The 14,432-nt window shown below is 40.9% G+C and overlaps 1 protein-coding gene across 1 annotated transcript in view; it reads right to left on the bottom strand.

Moving 5' to 3' along the window:
• The window catches only part of cacna1ab (calcium channel, voltage-dependent, P/Q type, alpha 1A subunit, b), a 70,375-nt gene that overhangs the window by 39,053 nt on the left and 16,890 nt on the right, over positions 1-14,432 (bottom strand). Inside the window, exons 6-25 of the mRNA XM_077719108.1 lie at positions 7,469-7,560; positions 7,228-7,380; positions 6,479-6,666; positions 5,599-5,702; positions 5,409-5,524; positions 5,291-5,335; positions 5,121-5,213; positions 4,608-4,805; positions 4,304-4,416; positions 4,114-4,226; positions 2,952-3,083; positions 2,808-2,880; positions 2,553-2,673; positions 2,402-2,469; positions 2,200-2,306; positions 1,861-2,017; positions 949-1,553; positions 457-749; positions 260-392; positions 59-188 (exon numbers count right to left, since the gene is read on the bottom strand). Coding sequence (XP_077575234.1) covers positions 59-188; positions 260-392; positions 457-749; positions 949-1,553; positions 1,861-2,017; positions 2,200-2,306; positions 2,402-2,469; positions 2,553-2,673; positions 2,808-2,880; positions 2,952-3,083; positions 4,114-4,226; positions 4,304-4,416; positions 4,608-4,805; positions 5,121-5,213; positions 5,291-5,335; positions 5,409-5,524; positions 5,599-5,702; positions 6,479-6,666; positions 7,228-7,380; positions 7,469-7,560 — 3,034 coding nt within the window. The remainder of the gene's footprint in view (positions 1-58; positions 189-259; positions 393-456; positions 750-948; positions 1,554-1,860; positions 2,018-2,199; positions 2,307-2,401; positions 2,470-2,552; positions 2,674-2,807; positions 2,881-2,951; positions 3,084-4,113; positions 4,227-4,303; positions 4,417-4,607; positions 4,806-5,120; positions 5,214-5,290; positions 5,336-5,408; positions 5,525-5,598; positions 5,703-6,478; positions 6,667-7,227; positions 7,381-7,468; positions 7,561-14,432) is intronic.

Below are 14,432 nucleotides of genomic sequence, written 5' to 3'. Positions count from 1 at the left end.
GCAACCAACCACTGTATTAATTGAATTTTAAATTAAAAACATGGACAGAACTTCTTACGTTATTTTGGGGCGAGTCTGGCGATACTGGATCTTCTGCTGCAAGTGCAATGCTACTCATAGCAATGACGGATAGGATGCTGAATTCAAAGTATTTGAGGGTGAGGATGTAGTGGCAGCACTTTCTGAAGCTGGAAGAAAGCACAAGATGTGAAATGCTGGTCAATTTATACGAGAAGACGTCTTAGCCAGGTTTACTAACGGGTTGGTGGTGGACAAGATGAAGCAAGAGCTGTAGGGAGGCATGGGTTTGGGTCCGTCCTCATCGCCTTCATCGTCGTCGTCCCCTTTCTTCTCCTCGTTCTTCTTCTGGTCCGTGTTGGCGTTTTTGTTGACTGGGATACATTGAGATGGATGTTTAATCGGTCCTTGTTTGAGTGCTCTAAAAGGTTTACTCACCTTGCAAGATGGCGTTGGTTGAAGGGTATGGGTAGACAGGTGGCATATCTATGCTGGTGTATTCAGGTTTGGCCATGCTGCTCAGGATGAGGCTGTCCATGCTATGCAGGAGCGTGTGGGTGTCGGCGTCGCAGCAGTTCAGCAGGTTGTTGACGTTGTAGTCGTCGTCAGGGGGCGGCAGGTCGTATGGTTGACATGCCAACTTGCTGTTATTTCGCAAGTTATCCAGGTCCTCGTTGTGTTGTTGAATGGGTCGTGAAGTAGACAGGCTGGGTCCAGCGCTATGGTGCTCCCTGGTCAAAGAGGACAGATGAGAATGAATGAGCTTTCCTCAAACTAGAAATGCACTGAAAAATCTGTACTGTCTATTTGAATGGATTTCAATGAAGTGAAGCTTTAATCTATTCAGTCCATTGCACTTATTTGTACACTATTGAGAAGATCTAAACATAACTCAGTGTAACAACATAAATCAAATATATTTTCACTGACTTTCTGGAATGATGTCCTTTGCTTCTGTCCTGGTTGCCGTGACGATGCCGTCTGGTTTTCCGACCCTCTCCGTCTTCGCCCTTGTCCCCATCTGCTTCGGCTCCCTTGGACCGGTGCCTCCTGCTGGGTTCACCGTCTCTGGCCGCCTTGCGGTGGTGCCTGGCCCTACAGTGCTCGTTACTCCCCTCTGCGGGAGAGGCATGGCGAGGGGACGCACTGCAAGCCTCCCGGTCCTCCCTGTTCCTATGCCGATGCCCCCTGTGGCTCCTGTGGCCGTGCCTCTCCTCGGCCGGCTGTCCCTCCTGGTTTCCAGCCTCTTGTTCTCCGTCACCCCCCACCGTCACCGTTTGGTCCGGGCCCAACGCTTCTGATGCGTCGGCCTTCTGGCGGTGGTGATGGTGGTGGTGGTGATGGTGGTGATGATGGTGATGGTGCCCAGATCGGTGACTGTGGTCCTGGTCTTGCCGTTGGTACTCCTGGTCAAGGGGTAGCTGACCAGGAGGTGTCTTGTTGGTATTGTTGTTGCGGTTGTCCTGTGGGTTGACCACCAGAGGACGGTCCAAGTGGGTCATTATGTCACCGCGGCTTTTCCGTGGGTACGACACCTGAAAGAGAGGACCCCAATTCTAATAAGAAACCAAGTGGATTAAGCAACGTGTAGTTAAAGTTACAAGATTCATGATCAGGACTGTAATGGATTGTACTGATGTATTTGGAATCTCCGGGTTTGGCAACGTTTGAAGTATTATAGTTGTGTAAGATTTAGTTTCTGCAAAGAAATTATTTTTGCCTAAATGTGGGATAACCGTCAAATTAACCTCAATCTGGAACTGTCAACAAGTATTTCCAATGACTTGGTGCTTCAAGCCTTGTTATATGCAATGTATGATACAGATTTGCAGAGGTTCTCACCTCCTCTCCCTCGCCTCCTACTTTCCAGTCCTCCTGCTCTAGCTCATTGTAGAGAGCCTCTCGACTGGTCATATGGTTCTGTCGGCGGATCTCGCTGGTCCGCTGCTCCCACACCGACTTGCTGCCTGGCTTGGCATGATTTCTTTGCTGTTCCTTACTGAACACAAGACACACAAATCCCAAAATCATTTCCTTTTTCTGTTTATCCAGACAAGGCAAGAATTTTCTCTTTCACAATGCTAACCTACAATGAAATTTAACCCCTAATCTTAAAAGTTCAAACTTTTTTGGGGAGTTAAAGACAATATACACTGTACAATACACAAGATGTTTACTCACGCAGCAATGGAGAGGTTGGCGGCTGAAAGTGGGCTGACCTCAGCCACTTCTTTGGCCTTCTGTAACGCTGTCTTCTGATTGGCTGCTTCTTCTTGCTCTTCCTCATCCTACCATGAAAGCATACATTTGTCACACTGTTTTTTTCAATATATTTAATAGCTTAAAAACAATTTGGGCAAGTTTATTGACTTCATAGACCTACCTTGGTGAGTTCTTGAGCATTGGCAAGGTTGTCCACGGCGATGGCCAAGAACACATTAAGTAGCGTGTCTGAGGGGCTCAGTTAAGGATATGAAATCACATTTCTGTCCTTTCAAAATTGTGTCAAAAATTGTAAAAGAGTTGTCGGATACAGTTGCCAAAGAGGGTGAGGACGATGAAGAAAATGGAGAAGACCATTCCCTTGTCATTGACACCACCTTGAGACTCAATGCCGTCATACATGACCATGTTCCAGTCCTCTCCGGTAAGGATCTACGTAATCCACAAAACCAGACCATATGGAAACTTTAAAATTCATTTGATCATTATATTTGTATAGTTAATGAATATTTACCAGTCATCACAGTGAATATGTCAAAACGAGAGTTTTACTGGATGAATCCTACCTGAAAAACTGTCATGATGGCTGCCGCAAAAGTGTCAAAGTTGGTAGGGGGCGTTCCTTCCTCAAAGTTGAACCTGATGAATAAATGACAAAACATGAGAAGGAATTTGAAAAGGTTGACTGACATGTTTTTGTGGTGACTGACTGTCCGCCAAAGAGTTGCATGCCCAGCAGGGCGAAGACAACGATGAAGAGGAAGAGGAGGAAGAGCAAGCTGACGATGGATTTCATGGAGTTGAGCAGAGACACAACCAGGTTGCGTAGAGGAGCCCAGTACCTGAACACAACCACAAGAGTAAGTATGGCTGTGACTCAAAAGAGGAAAACAGAAGGGATTGAACCCTCGATCTCAAAATTGTGAGGCCAAAGCGGTAACCACGAGCCAACCGAACCATTTCTATTCATATTTATTCAAAAGAAATATTGGAATCGGAATTTTCCTGATTGAATGTTTACAAAAATGTCCTTCCTCACACAATTAACGAAAAAAATAAAGCAATTATTCTATCCTCTTATCCAGTTCTTTATTCTGGAATAAAAAATACCACACAGAATGTTCAGAATTTTTTTCTGTCTTTTGTGAGCTTCTGTAACAACAAAACACAACTCATTGGTTATTTTTAGTCCACTTGCGTGATGGGACCATTCGTCATTGACGCAGGCAGTAAAGAGCCAACAATTCAACATTTGGACTCTTGTGAGTTGAAAAGGGAGAGAAGGGAAAAGACCAAAACAAAAACAAAAACAAATAAAAAGGAACTTTGGCCAAATCCAATTAAAATCTCTCTGTCAGAGAGAATCAAACAAGTCACGCAACAGCATCAACGCATGCACAGCCAAAAGAAGTTCTGAGCTAACCCAAATACTAAATATTGGTGAGAATCACGACTTTTGCGAAAAAAACAACCTACAAAGTCATTTTATGCAACCAAAACTTGTCGTTTTAAAACTTTAGGATCTGTCATAGGAGATAAACGTTCAAGTTTAGAGTTTTTCTAATACTACATAGTCATTTAGGTACAACAATATATCCCTGTATGTAATATACTGTTGTAGTAACATGTTTATCTCTCATAGAACTAATTATCTGTTATCATCAGAGCTGAAACAAGAAATATTCTTCTAGAAATCTTGGTATAACTTCTATTTTGTCAAGAATGAGCATTTATGACAAAAATTGAAATGAAACATTTGAAAGAACTACACATCTTTACATAGCCAGAACTATTAAAAGACCCGCCATCATGTAAAAATAACACATTTACCAAACAAAAACTTCCAGAACCTATGATAGCACTTTTACTCACTTGGTGACCTTGAAGATTCTCAGAAGTCTCAACGCTCGCAGGACACTGATCCCAAAGGACGTTCCTGGCTTTATGGTGGCCCAAATTACCTCAAAGATACTGCCAACGATCACCTTATAACACGCATAGATACACAGTTAAAGTGTGTGAGTTTGGGTGTGTACTTGTATGTCTTCATGTGTGCACTCACCACACAGTCAAAGCAGTTGAAGGAGGAGTGGAAGTAGGGCTGAATGCCAAGACCATACATCTTGATTAGCATCTCAGACATGAACAAACCCAGGAAAATGAACTCTGTATAAACTGCAGAGAAAAACACCAAATAAAAAACAATGTAACGTATGGACGGAAGAAGTGACAACAGAAATAAAGGAATGAGAGAAATTGATGATAATTGGTTAGAATGAGGTAAATGAAGAAGACAGACAAATGAAATAGGAGGCAAAAGGAGGGTGAACATGAAATAAAAGGGTGGAAAAAGTGCAGGTACTCACATAGGAAGTCAGACAGAAGTTTGGGCTGGTCGTAGTGCACGGCCGCCACGCAGATTGTGTTGAGGCCCACAAGGCATAGAACGGTCCAATAGAAGGCTTGCGTCTTGACGATCTTGCGGATGAAGATCCGCAGTCGTCTTTCCTTCTTACTGTAGCTGGAACCATCCTTGCCATTTTTGATGCTGGAACGGGCAAACCCTGACCCAAACCCAATGGATTCACTTGACTGTGTGGCCACATTTAAAATATGTTGATTTAGTGTAAACATGTTAATATGATGTCATATGAATGTCAAATTATTACGTTTTTGAAAATGTGTAGTGTGTGTTGTAGCAAAAAATGAAGTTATCGTGTTCTCAATGACTTTGAAGAGCAATCTTACTCATGTTTTCAGGTATTTTAAATGTATAATAATTAAAACATGCTTTTTTTTGACAATAAGAGACAAATCACACAGTAAATTGTAACGTTTTTTTCCCAATATCAAGCAAAAAGTCTAAAAGATGTCCCCACCGACAGCATCTCCCAAGCTGTCCTCGCCTTCTTCTGTATTGAGAAGCTCTGCCTTGTTGTTCTTGCTCTTCGCGGTAGGCCGTCGCCGAGAACCTGATATAACGACAACAAACCAGTTGTTTACCTTGCCTCATTTCACCATCACTTGAATAAAAGATTTGGGTCCTCACCGTTAAAATTCCCTGTTCCGTCATCCTCGGCCAGGATGACTTCTTCTACGAGATACCAAAGAGAGATCAACGCCCATTTTTTGCCTTCACGTCAGTTCTTGTGTAACGGTCCACTGACCTGCTTTGCAGATCCACTCCAGGTAGCCATTGAGCTCGCGTTCAATTTGCTGCTGCCGCCGGAGCTTGAGGAATTCGCTCCGGTTTTCCACGCGTTCTCGCTCTTTGGCAAACTCACTGAATGCAGAGTATATTTTAAAAAAAACCTGGCAACTATGTGACCCTCTACATGTAAAATGGGAAAGACATACCCTGAGAGGACGCCCAGCACCAAGTTGAGCATGAAGAAGGAACCAATGATGATGAGTGGGATGTAGTACATCCAGTTCCAGGCGCTGCCCTCAACATCATTACTCTTAAAAATAAAATAAAAATATGATCAAATATATGCACTTAAGCAAACATTACTGTCAGGGAAAAAGTATTAGTACTTCAAAAGAACTTTTTTTGAGGGCTACTATTAGTTTTGGACATTGTAACAAGCTCCTAAATAGTGATTGTGTTGGAATTTTGAAAGCAAAACAGGTGAAATTAAGTTCCAAGTTGAGGTAATGCCCAGAAAATTCAAAATGGTAAAATCGACTTTGTTGGAAATCGAAAAAAAATAACATTGAAATAAATGTATCAATTAACATGACCCTATTGGCAACAAAAATGGCTGTTCTTTATTTGTTCTGACCCTAGTGAGGCTTTCAAGCGCAGCCTGTTAGAGTGCTGAGTGCTATTAAACTTTCATCGGCCGGAGATAAGTCTTCATCCTCAGAGCAGACGTTAAAAATAGAACCAGACGGACCAGAATAGAGGAAGAGGATGGAAGCAGGGGAAGGGGCCGAGGGGGGGTAAAAAAAAAAAAAAAAAAAGGGAGACGGTCATGATCAAGATAATGGAGAGAAAAAATAAGTGCTGCTCACTATTCTTCATCATCATTATATTCACTAAAATACTCCACATTCTTGCCTTCTCACCAGAATTTAATTTTTTTGGGTGCAAAAATAATCCCCTTTGTTGTCTTGGGTATACTCCAAGTATATAGTGTGTTTAGTTTCAATATTTGAAGTTTTATGATAATATATTGCATTATCACAATGGGTGTTTTCCGTTATTTATGAAAAGCAATTATAAGGGACTCACGAAGTAAAGCATGTCGGTCCAGCCCTCCATGGTGATGCATTGGAAGACGGTGAGTACGGCAAACAGGATGTTGTCGAATTGCGTGATGCCGTAGTTGGGCCCGATCCAGCCATCCCGACACGTGGTGCCATTGGGACACATTCGAGATGGCAATTTGGCGCCGCACGGAACTTTCTCCACAATCTCACCTGACACAGAAACAGTGAAAATTAACATTACCTTACATTATAATGCATCTGACAGTAAATGCATGTTGGAATTTAAATTGTCAAGAGCTTCACAAGTAGCAAATTACTGCATTTTCCATACTACAAGTCATACTGCCAAAGAATACAAAATGAAGAGGAAAAAAACATATACAATGTGCATTGAAGACGCAGTTTTGGGAGAAAAAAATTAAAATGGAGAGATATAGGCATCTGTTAAATGCAAATTTAACTTCTATAACTATAAAAAAACAAAAAAAAACAATAGCCTGTTGGTGGTCAAAGAGAAAAATAAACATTTAAGTGACACTTGAGTCAAAGGCCCAATTTAGTCTGGAAAATACAGTCCATTTTAAATGAATAAATCTGCACTATTTTTGCTTAAAACACTGTTGCAATGAAACGTAGCAAAAAACCCAAACAAAGAACAATACAATACCTTCTTGTTCTTTTAAATATTCACAGCTCCATATAGTATTATGAGTAAGGAAAAAAATATATAATATAATGAAAATATATATTAACGTGCAGACTGAGCCTCACCCGTATTGTCATCGTAGCATGTAGTGTGAAACTTCCCCATGTAGAACTCAAGGCCAATGATGGCAAACATGAGGATGGCTACGAAAAGTAGCAGGCCGATTTGCAGCAGTGGGATCATTGCTTTCATGATGGACTTCAGCACCACCTGCAAGCCTGGATATAGCGTGCAGAGAAAAAAAAAGATTGAGAGAGATTCTGGGCTACGCTAAAGATATCCAATTCGAGTTTGCCGCACACTTACTGGGAATTCCAGACACCAGTTTGAGAGGTCGTAGCACTCGGACGGCCCGGAGAGTCCTCAGGTCGATCTGAGAGCGTACTGATGATAAAAGCCTGGGGAAAGGAGGGGGATTGTTTAAAAAAAGTATTTAATAAAAGGTCACAATATATATATACATAAAAATTTTAATGACAAAAAAAAGTGACAAAAAAGAAAAGTTGTGTGCAATGTGCCATTCAACTGTTAAGAAAATTTTGGCAACAAAATCATCAAAAAGGTCAACATTTTTTTGTCTTTATGGAAAATCTAACAGATTATGTTCATTTTCTCCAAGAAGTTGCATTATTGAACTCAATGTCTTGTATTTATATGAGGTTTTGACACATTTTAGGCAAAGTAAGAGCCTTTAATATTATCTGATGTGCGTTTTAATGTCATCAGATTCAAGGTAAAAAATGTAGATACACGACATATCCAAAAAATTGACAACACGCTGTATCTCCCTCCAACCAAATCTACAAGAGCCTTTTTCTTTTCCTCATCCACCATGATTTCTATCCAGGTTTCATTGCTAATTCCAGTAAGAGGTCATTTATTAACAGACGCCATACCGGCAGCCAAAGCCCTCATTCCCTCGATGGCTTTTTAACTGCCTCACTGCGAAAGGCAGTCGCCGCCGCTGCCGCCCGGAAAGATACGAGTGCTCAGCAAAATGAAATAAAGAAATAAATAAACAAACAGCCTGGAGGCCAATGGCGGGAAGCTCTCGGTGAAGTCTGGCCGGGTTAACCATTTACACCCACCATCTTTAAAGTAAGTAATCCTAATCTCTGTTTATCACTGCTCATCCAAGTCGGAAAGTGGGAAAGAAAAAGAAAAAAAAATACAGGACAGGATGCAGTCGCCCCTGGCAACGGACCAGTCTGCCTGCCTGCAATACATGGGAACAACCAGGAGGAGGATGACAGTAAGTAGAGATGGCAAGATGTGGTTTTGGGGAATTTGGGCAGCATTGAAAGGGTGTAAATTAGTTGATAAAATGAATTGTTGCACTAATAATCAGTGTTGTTTACATTCCCTTTAATAGCATTGCATTTGTTGGAACAGCTCATTCTCTGCCTGATAGAAGGAGCACCTGGTTTTTCAGTGGGAGGTTGACAAGGTGCTTGGTATGAAGAAATACAGCAGATCGCATTATATGATACTGTGCAGTAAAATTAACACCTGAAAAGTCTTATGGAACTCAATCATGAGTCATAGACTGGCCTTAATTTCAACCTGATCCTAGCCAATGGATCTGGGTAATTATTTTGGACGATTTAGAAGCCTTATTTCACATTTGTAGAGTATAATTAAACTTTTTCATGACACTATTTGATTATGTATTAAAATACATTATAAGACATTTTATATTAGACTTAATAATTGAATAAAGAAAGGGCACGGGTGGGATTCCCAAGCGACAGGAAAGTGGGTATCTCCTCCGAGACATTGGGTGAGACAAGAGTGGGCGGGTGGAAAGAAAGTGATATTCCCGACCGCGCAAAGTGTGACATTCCATTACAGTGTTTAGACGGAGGCATGACAGAGGCGGCGACGGCTGGGAAACACTTAGCAGTTGGACGCACACAAACAGGCCCACAAACAAACCACGCCAATCATCATATCTATGGCTGTTGCGCTACCATTATCTATAATTAGCTGGACTCATGACTTGCCATTAGTTAGTATTTTGCATGAATCCATTTTATAAAAAAGATAAAAACTACAGGACTCAAGCCTTCAAGGACGTGCCCTTCAAAGAATAAAAACTTAACACCATCTCGCCTTTAAAGCTGACAACGATGCGGGGGAACAACATTGGAGGGGCTCCCCTTCGTTAGCCAGGTCCCTTCCGCTTCTCGTCTCCGTTGCCAAGGCGACCACCGGTCCTCGATCTGCTCTCCGAGTCTCTACGGTTACCGGCCCGCTCTCATTCACAAGCGTTACCAAGGCAACGTGGCTCTAGCTCATTGATGGAATCTCGCCATTTCCGCGGCAACGGAGAACGAAAGCGGGAGTCCCCAAGCGATTGATTTGTTCAGTGGCCATCCTGCACCTCCAAGACCTTCTGTCATATCCCCGCCACCTTCACACACACACACACACACACACACCTATATTTTGTGGTGTGTGTTTAGCATGGACACACTCACACACACATGGCAGGTCAGGTGCAAAATCTCATCACCGTGTGTGCGTGTGTGTGTTTGTAAAAAGTGTGCATGTGCAGTGAAAATAGTGTGGGTGTGCCATGTGTCATCGCAGCGTGAGCTTCTGTCCCCTCAGTGTCTCCGACTGAGGATGCCACCACCACCACCACCACCACAAACCCCCACACAAGCACTGTACCAAATTTAGCCTCATACATACATACATACAAGTATAGGAACAAACAGTTGATGTTCTGCATTAGGGGAATTGCCCCACCAGATGCCACTGTTTTCCTGATAAAACACTGGTCAAATATTTCATTATCAACATGCCAAATTAGGCTATAGAGCAGCAGCATTCTGTAAAAAAAATTAAAAAAAAATCTAAATAAATAATTATTGCTCCATGGAGAAATGTAGTTATCCCTGATTTCTTTCTGATTTTTATTCAAATGAATGATAGATATGAAAAAAGTGAAATGAATGCCCATTATTTAACTGACACTTAATTTTAATTATATAAAACAATATTTCTTATATCTAAAGGTGGAAAAAAACTTTTAAGACACTGACATATTCATTTGAGTGCATAAATCTATTAATACTTTTGACTAAGGGTGTAATTTGATTGGATTATTTGCATCATTTGATGTCTTAGGCATAAAGTAAATTGTATTTGTGTCTGATTGTTATCATATTTAAGTCAGCTTGTACTTTTTTCACATGTGTAATGAAAAGAAACCCTTTAAAATTCTATGAAATGTCAAAAAAGACAAATATTTGTCATATTTACATTGAGTCTAAAAATGTCAAATTGGTAATATGTACTGTTCTATAAACAGCATGTCAAATTATTCCTAAATTATGTGTACAAAACTGTCCAATATCCAAATCTGCCTAATGTTCATGAACCAGATGCTGTTTAAACCAGTCTGAAGACTAAATAATTATTATTTGATTATGTGTACATTTGCTAAAATTCCACCGTTTACACCAAATATTTGACAATCTCTTCTATCAACTTTTCTGATTGGCTCCACAGATTGGGAAGGACACTGGGAAGGGCGCAAGTTAAACGGAGGATTCAGGAGTGTCAGGCTTTCCTCTACGAAGCTTTCAGAGGGCGGAAGCACTCTGCCACTCCCGACCACATTCTCCATCCTCTTCATTTTCTCACTCAGCCATTATTGCTGAGCTCAGCCGAGTGCTAACGCAGAGATGATGGACCCCTGTGCCCTCCCGCCATCTCCCATCCTGTCACATCGTCAACCTTCTCTGATTCTGCTCTTGAACCGTCCAATCTAGACTTGGCGGGGAAGTGTGTCCACTATAACGCCACTTTTATGGTAAATGAAGGAGAGGAATGAAAAAAAAAGTGTCCTTTCAAGGTAGGTAGATGAAAGGACAAGTTTTATCGACATGTATTATAACATATATTCTCCATGATTTATTTATCATTGTGACTAGTGGTGCTTTTAACCTTTATAAATAAAATCAAGTCAAAATGGCTACATTTTCAACAACGAAAAAACAAAAATTAATCCTGGGCGTGTGACCAATTTGCACCCTTACAGGTCACCCTTACAAGCGTGTAAATCATCACCGCACTGAGTTCATTTGCAATATTTTGTGAAATATGCTGGCCAAAAAAGTCAACAAGATATGAGAACTTTTGCCCGAGCTGCAACCTTTTAGTTGGTAGCAATGGAGGGCAGAGAAGAAGGTCTATGAGACCGTGACGCACCCATAAATGACTGCAGAGCAATAAAGCTAATTGAAGTGATGGCAAAGGGACAATTTCCAGCCAGGTACTTTCAGTACTCTTTCTATTCACCCCCCCCCCCCCCCCCCCCCTCCAACCCGTCTCTGTCCTGGTCTTTGACCTCATTTTGCTGGACGTCATGTCCCAGCTACTGTATCCACGGTAACTCCCTCCAACTAATACAGCTTAATTTACTGAATCATTTAGTCCTCGTTGGAATAGAAATAAGAGAGTTTTTGCTTTTTTTTCTCTTTTATTTTAACTAGTAGTGAAATAGAAAAAAAGTTTTTCATACTTTTCTTAAGGTTTTTTGCTGTGAGATTGATAAAATGACTGATAAAAAGTATGAAAATAGAGAAGGTTAATAACAGTACTGTTGACAGACTTTATTTTCTTTTATCTTTTACAGATAAAAGATTCATCTTGTAATGGGTGTAAGTAATTTTTGAATTATTTGGCAGCACAAAGTCAAAATGGCAAAAATTAATGACAAAATTAATGGGAAGATCATTCAAAACTAGCATTTAATTCATAACCCGACCAGTTTATGAATATAACTGTAATTGTTTAACTTCTAAGTCCTCCCCGTAAACAGAAAGATTTGAAAAAAGAAAACTAAAATAATGGTGCATGGCTACAGATTATAAACTGCATACATAGCTAATATAGAAGATGATATTTAGATGAAAAGACATGCAACTAAAAATCTTAGTCATTTAGCACCTATTTTTAATGAATATGTAGCATGGAAATGAGAAAAATAAAGGTTGATTCTTTTTTAAATCACCCTGTTTTGGAATGACCCTTATTGGCACGTGAAACTGGCTTTAGGGGTTGACTTTTCCAAAATAAGCCCAGGAGACACTCCTGATCCAAATGTAAATGAGCACCAAAATAGCTGGTCTACATCAAAATGTGTGCTGGATCTGACAGGGCTTCTTGAAACTGTTTTTGGGGGTTGAATTTTTCTAAATACAATAATGTAATATTGAAATAGTTCCATTTCCAGTACAATGACCATAAAAAAAACACCTGGAAAATGGCATACATTGCCCAAATATGCACCAAAATCTATGACTTCCAGTGTTTTAGGATTGCATGACTATTTCATGCCTTCTAAAGATAGACACCACTACAAAAATTCCCACCCATGCAACTTCATTAAGCTTCATTTACAATAAATCCCAAAAAAGAATCAAACCCTAAGGAGAACTCCTACTCTACCCTGTCCCTTTGGGCAAAACAACACCCTCCAATCGGGTAAAACTTTTCAAATCCCGGTACACAGCGAAGAAAAACACAACACAACCAAGGATGAATCACCCACAAAAAAAAAACCAAAAATGTCCCCTAGATTAACAATGGAATATGAATAAACATGAAAACTGAAGGTCCATAAATTGGCCATATAGACCCGGCATAGTAATTGTACGAATCCCTTTGAAGTGTGTGTCTGTGTGTGAGTGTGTGTGTGTGAAAGAGAAGAGCAGAAGATAACAGCAGAGTGTGTCAGGCAGGCTTTGCTGCCGGGTGATTGATCATGAGAAGCAGCGAAAAGCAGGTTACTGCAGCACTCGCTTGGAAATGCGTGCACATTCACGCACATCCACACACACACACACACAAACATCTGCCTCTCTCCCCTCCTTCCTCCCTGTCCTTCCATCTCCAAATTTGCCTTCCCTCCTTCCTCAGATGCTCTCTGGTTCTCTCTCTCTCTCTCTCTCTATACATCACTCTCACTACTTTGCTCTCCTCCCCTCGTTCCGTCCGGTTCTCTGGAGCTCGCGGAGACGTCATCACGTGTGTGTGTGTGTGTGTGTGTGTGTGTGTGTGTGTGTGTGTGTGTGTGTGTGTGTGTGTGTGTGCTTCGTCTCCCTCCTTTTTTCCTTCCTGGTGTTATTTACACAGTTTGTCCACCTCTGATGGCCACGATTGGGAAGGCCATCTTGAAATTGCTGCCTTCTTGTGTTCATCCGTCTTCCAAATTAGATTAGAATTGAATTAAATGGCTTTATTGGCATTATACAAGTATAATGAGATTTAAAGCTTCAGCATGAAGTGCACATGTAAATTATCAATAAATAAGTTATGAATACATAGTGTGTGGCTATGAATATTTCTGGTAAATCCAGCCAGCAAGATTGTGTCGTTTATCAATAAAAAATGTGTCAAGCACATTTAATATGCTTGGACAGACAAATCTGATGGTCTTTTTTCCAGCTTTGGAATACTTGAAAAGGGGCTTTTAAACTTCTTGTTATGTATTCTGCCTAAATGATATCTGGAAGCATATTAGATGGAATTGCAGTCCACGAATGCGAGTCTCCAGGTTCCCGTCCAAACTAGTAAAACTGTTCTCTTGGTTACTATTGCATGATCTCCCCATTGGTTCTTAAAATGAGCCAAAGTGTGCATTGTTCCCTTTGCAACAATGCAAATTACACGACTTTGCAGTGCAGTCGTCTACAAAAAGCTGCTACGTCAGCATTTCCAAGTTTTGTTACACCGACAAGCGTAATGGCACCTTCTGTGTGCAGAACCTTTACGACTAAGCTTACGCTAATATGAAAAGGCCTTTAAGTATTATCGGCAGGATGGTTAGGTTTCTTATAATAAGATTCTGGTATTCATTTGTTTCAAGTTCCTAAAATGCCATTTAGAGGAGCTCTTAAAAACTTCCAAATTAGAAACAACTTGGCATACTCATTTGACCAATACTTAATCATCCAAAAATCATCAATGTGAACTACCACACTACCAAAGACCATTCATTTCAAGATGACAGAGTTGACTAATTACAAGTAGTTCACTAGCACAATTTTAAACAACAAATGTAGAAGTTGTTTTGAAGCTTTGCAGTTTTTCTCATGGTGGCATAATGGGTGCTTTTCTGAGGTGTCGCTATGACAACCACTGGTCGCCCCCCCACCCCTGTGTCCTCTCACTAAGGTGACATTTCACTTTGGCCCGACGGATGCTCCCCACGGCGGTGTTCAGATCACGCCGCTGAGGGGGCGTGTGCACGTGT

Source organism: Stigmatopora nigra, chromosome 6, assembly GCF_051989575.1.
Source record: "Stigmatopora nigra isolate UIUO_SnigA chromosome 6, RoL_Snig_1.1, whole genome shotgun sequence".
Taxonomy (NCBI): Eukaryota; Metazoa; Chordata; class Actinopteri; order Syngnathiformes; family Syngnathidae; genus Stigmatopora; species Stigmatopora nigra.
Note: the sequence above shows the minus strand (reverse complement) of the source record. Positions and strands in the feature narration are given on the sequence as shown.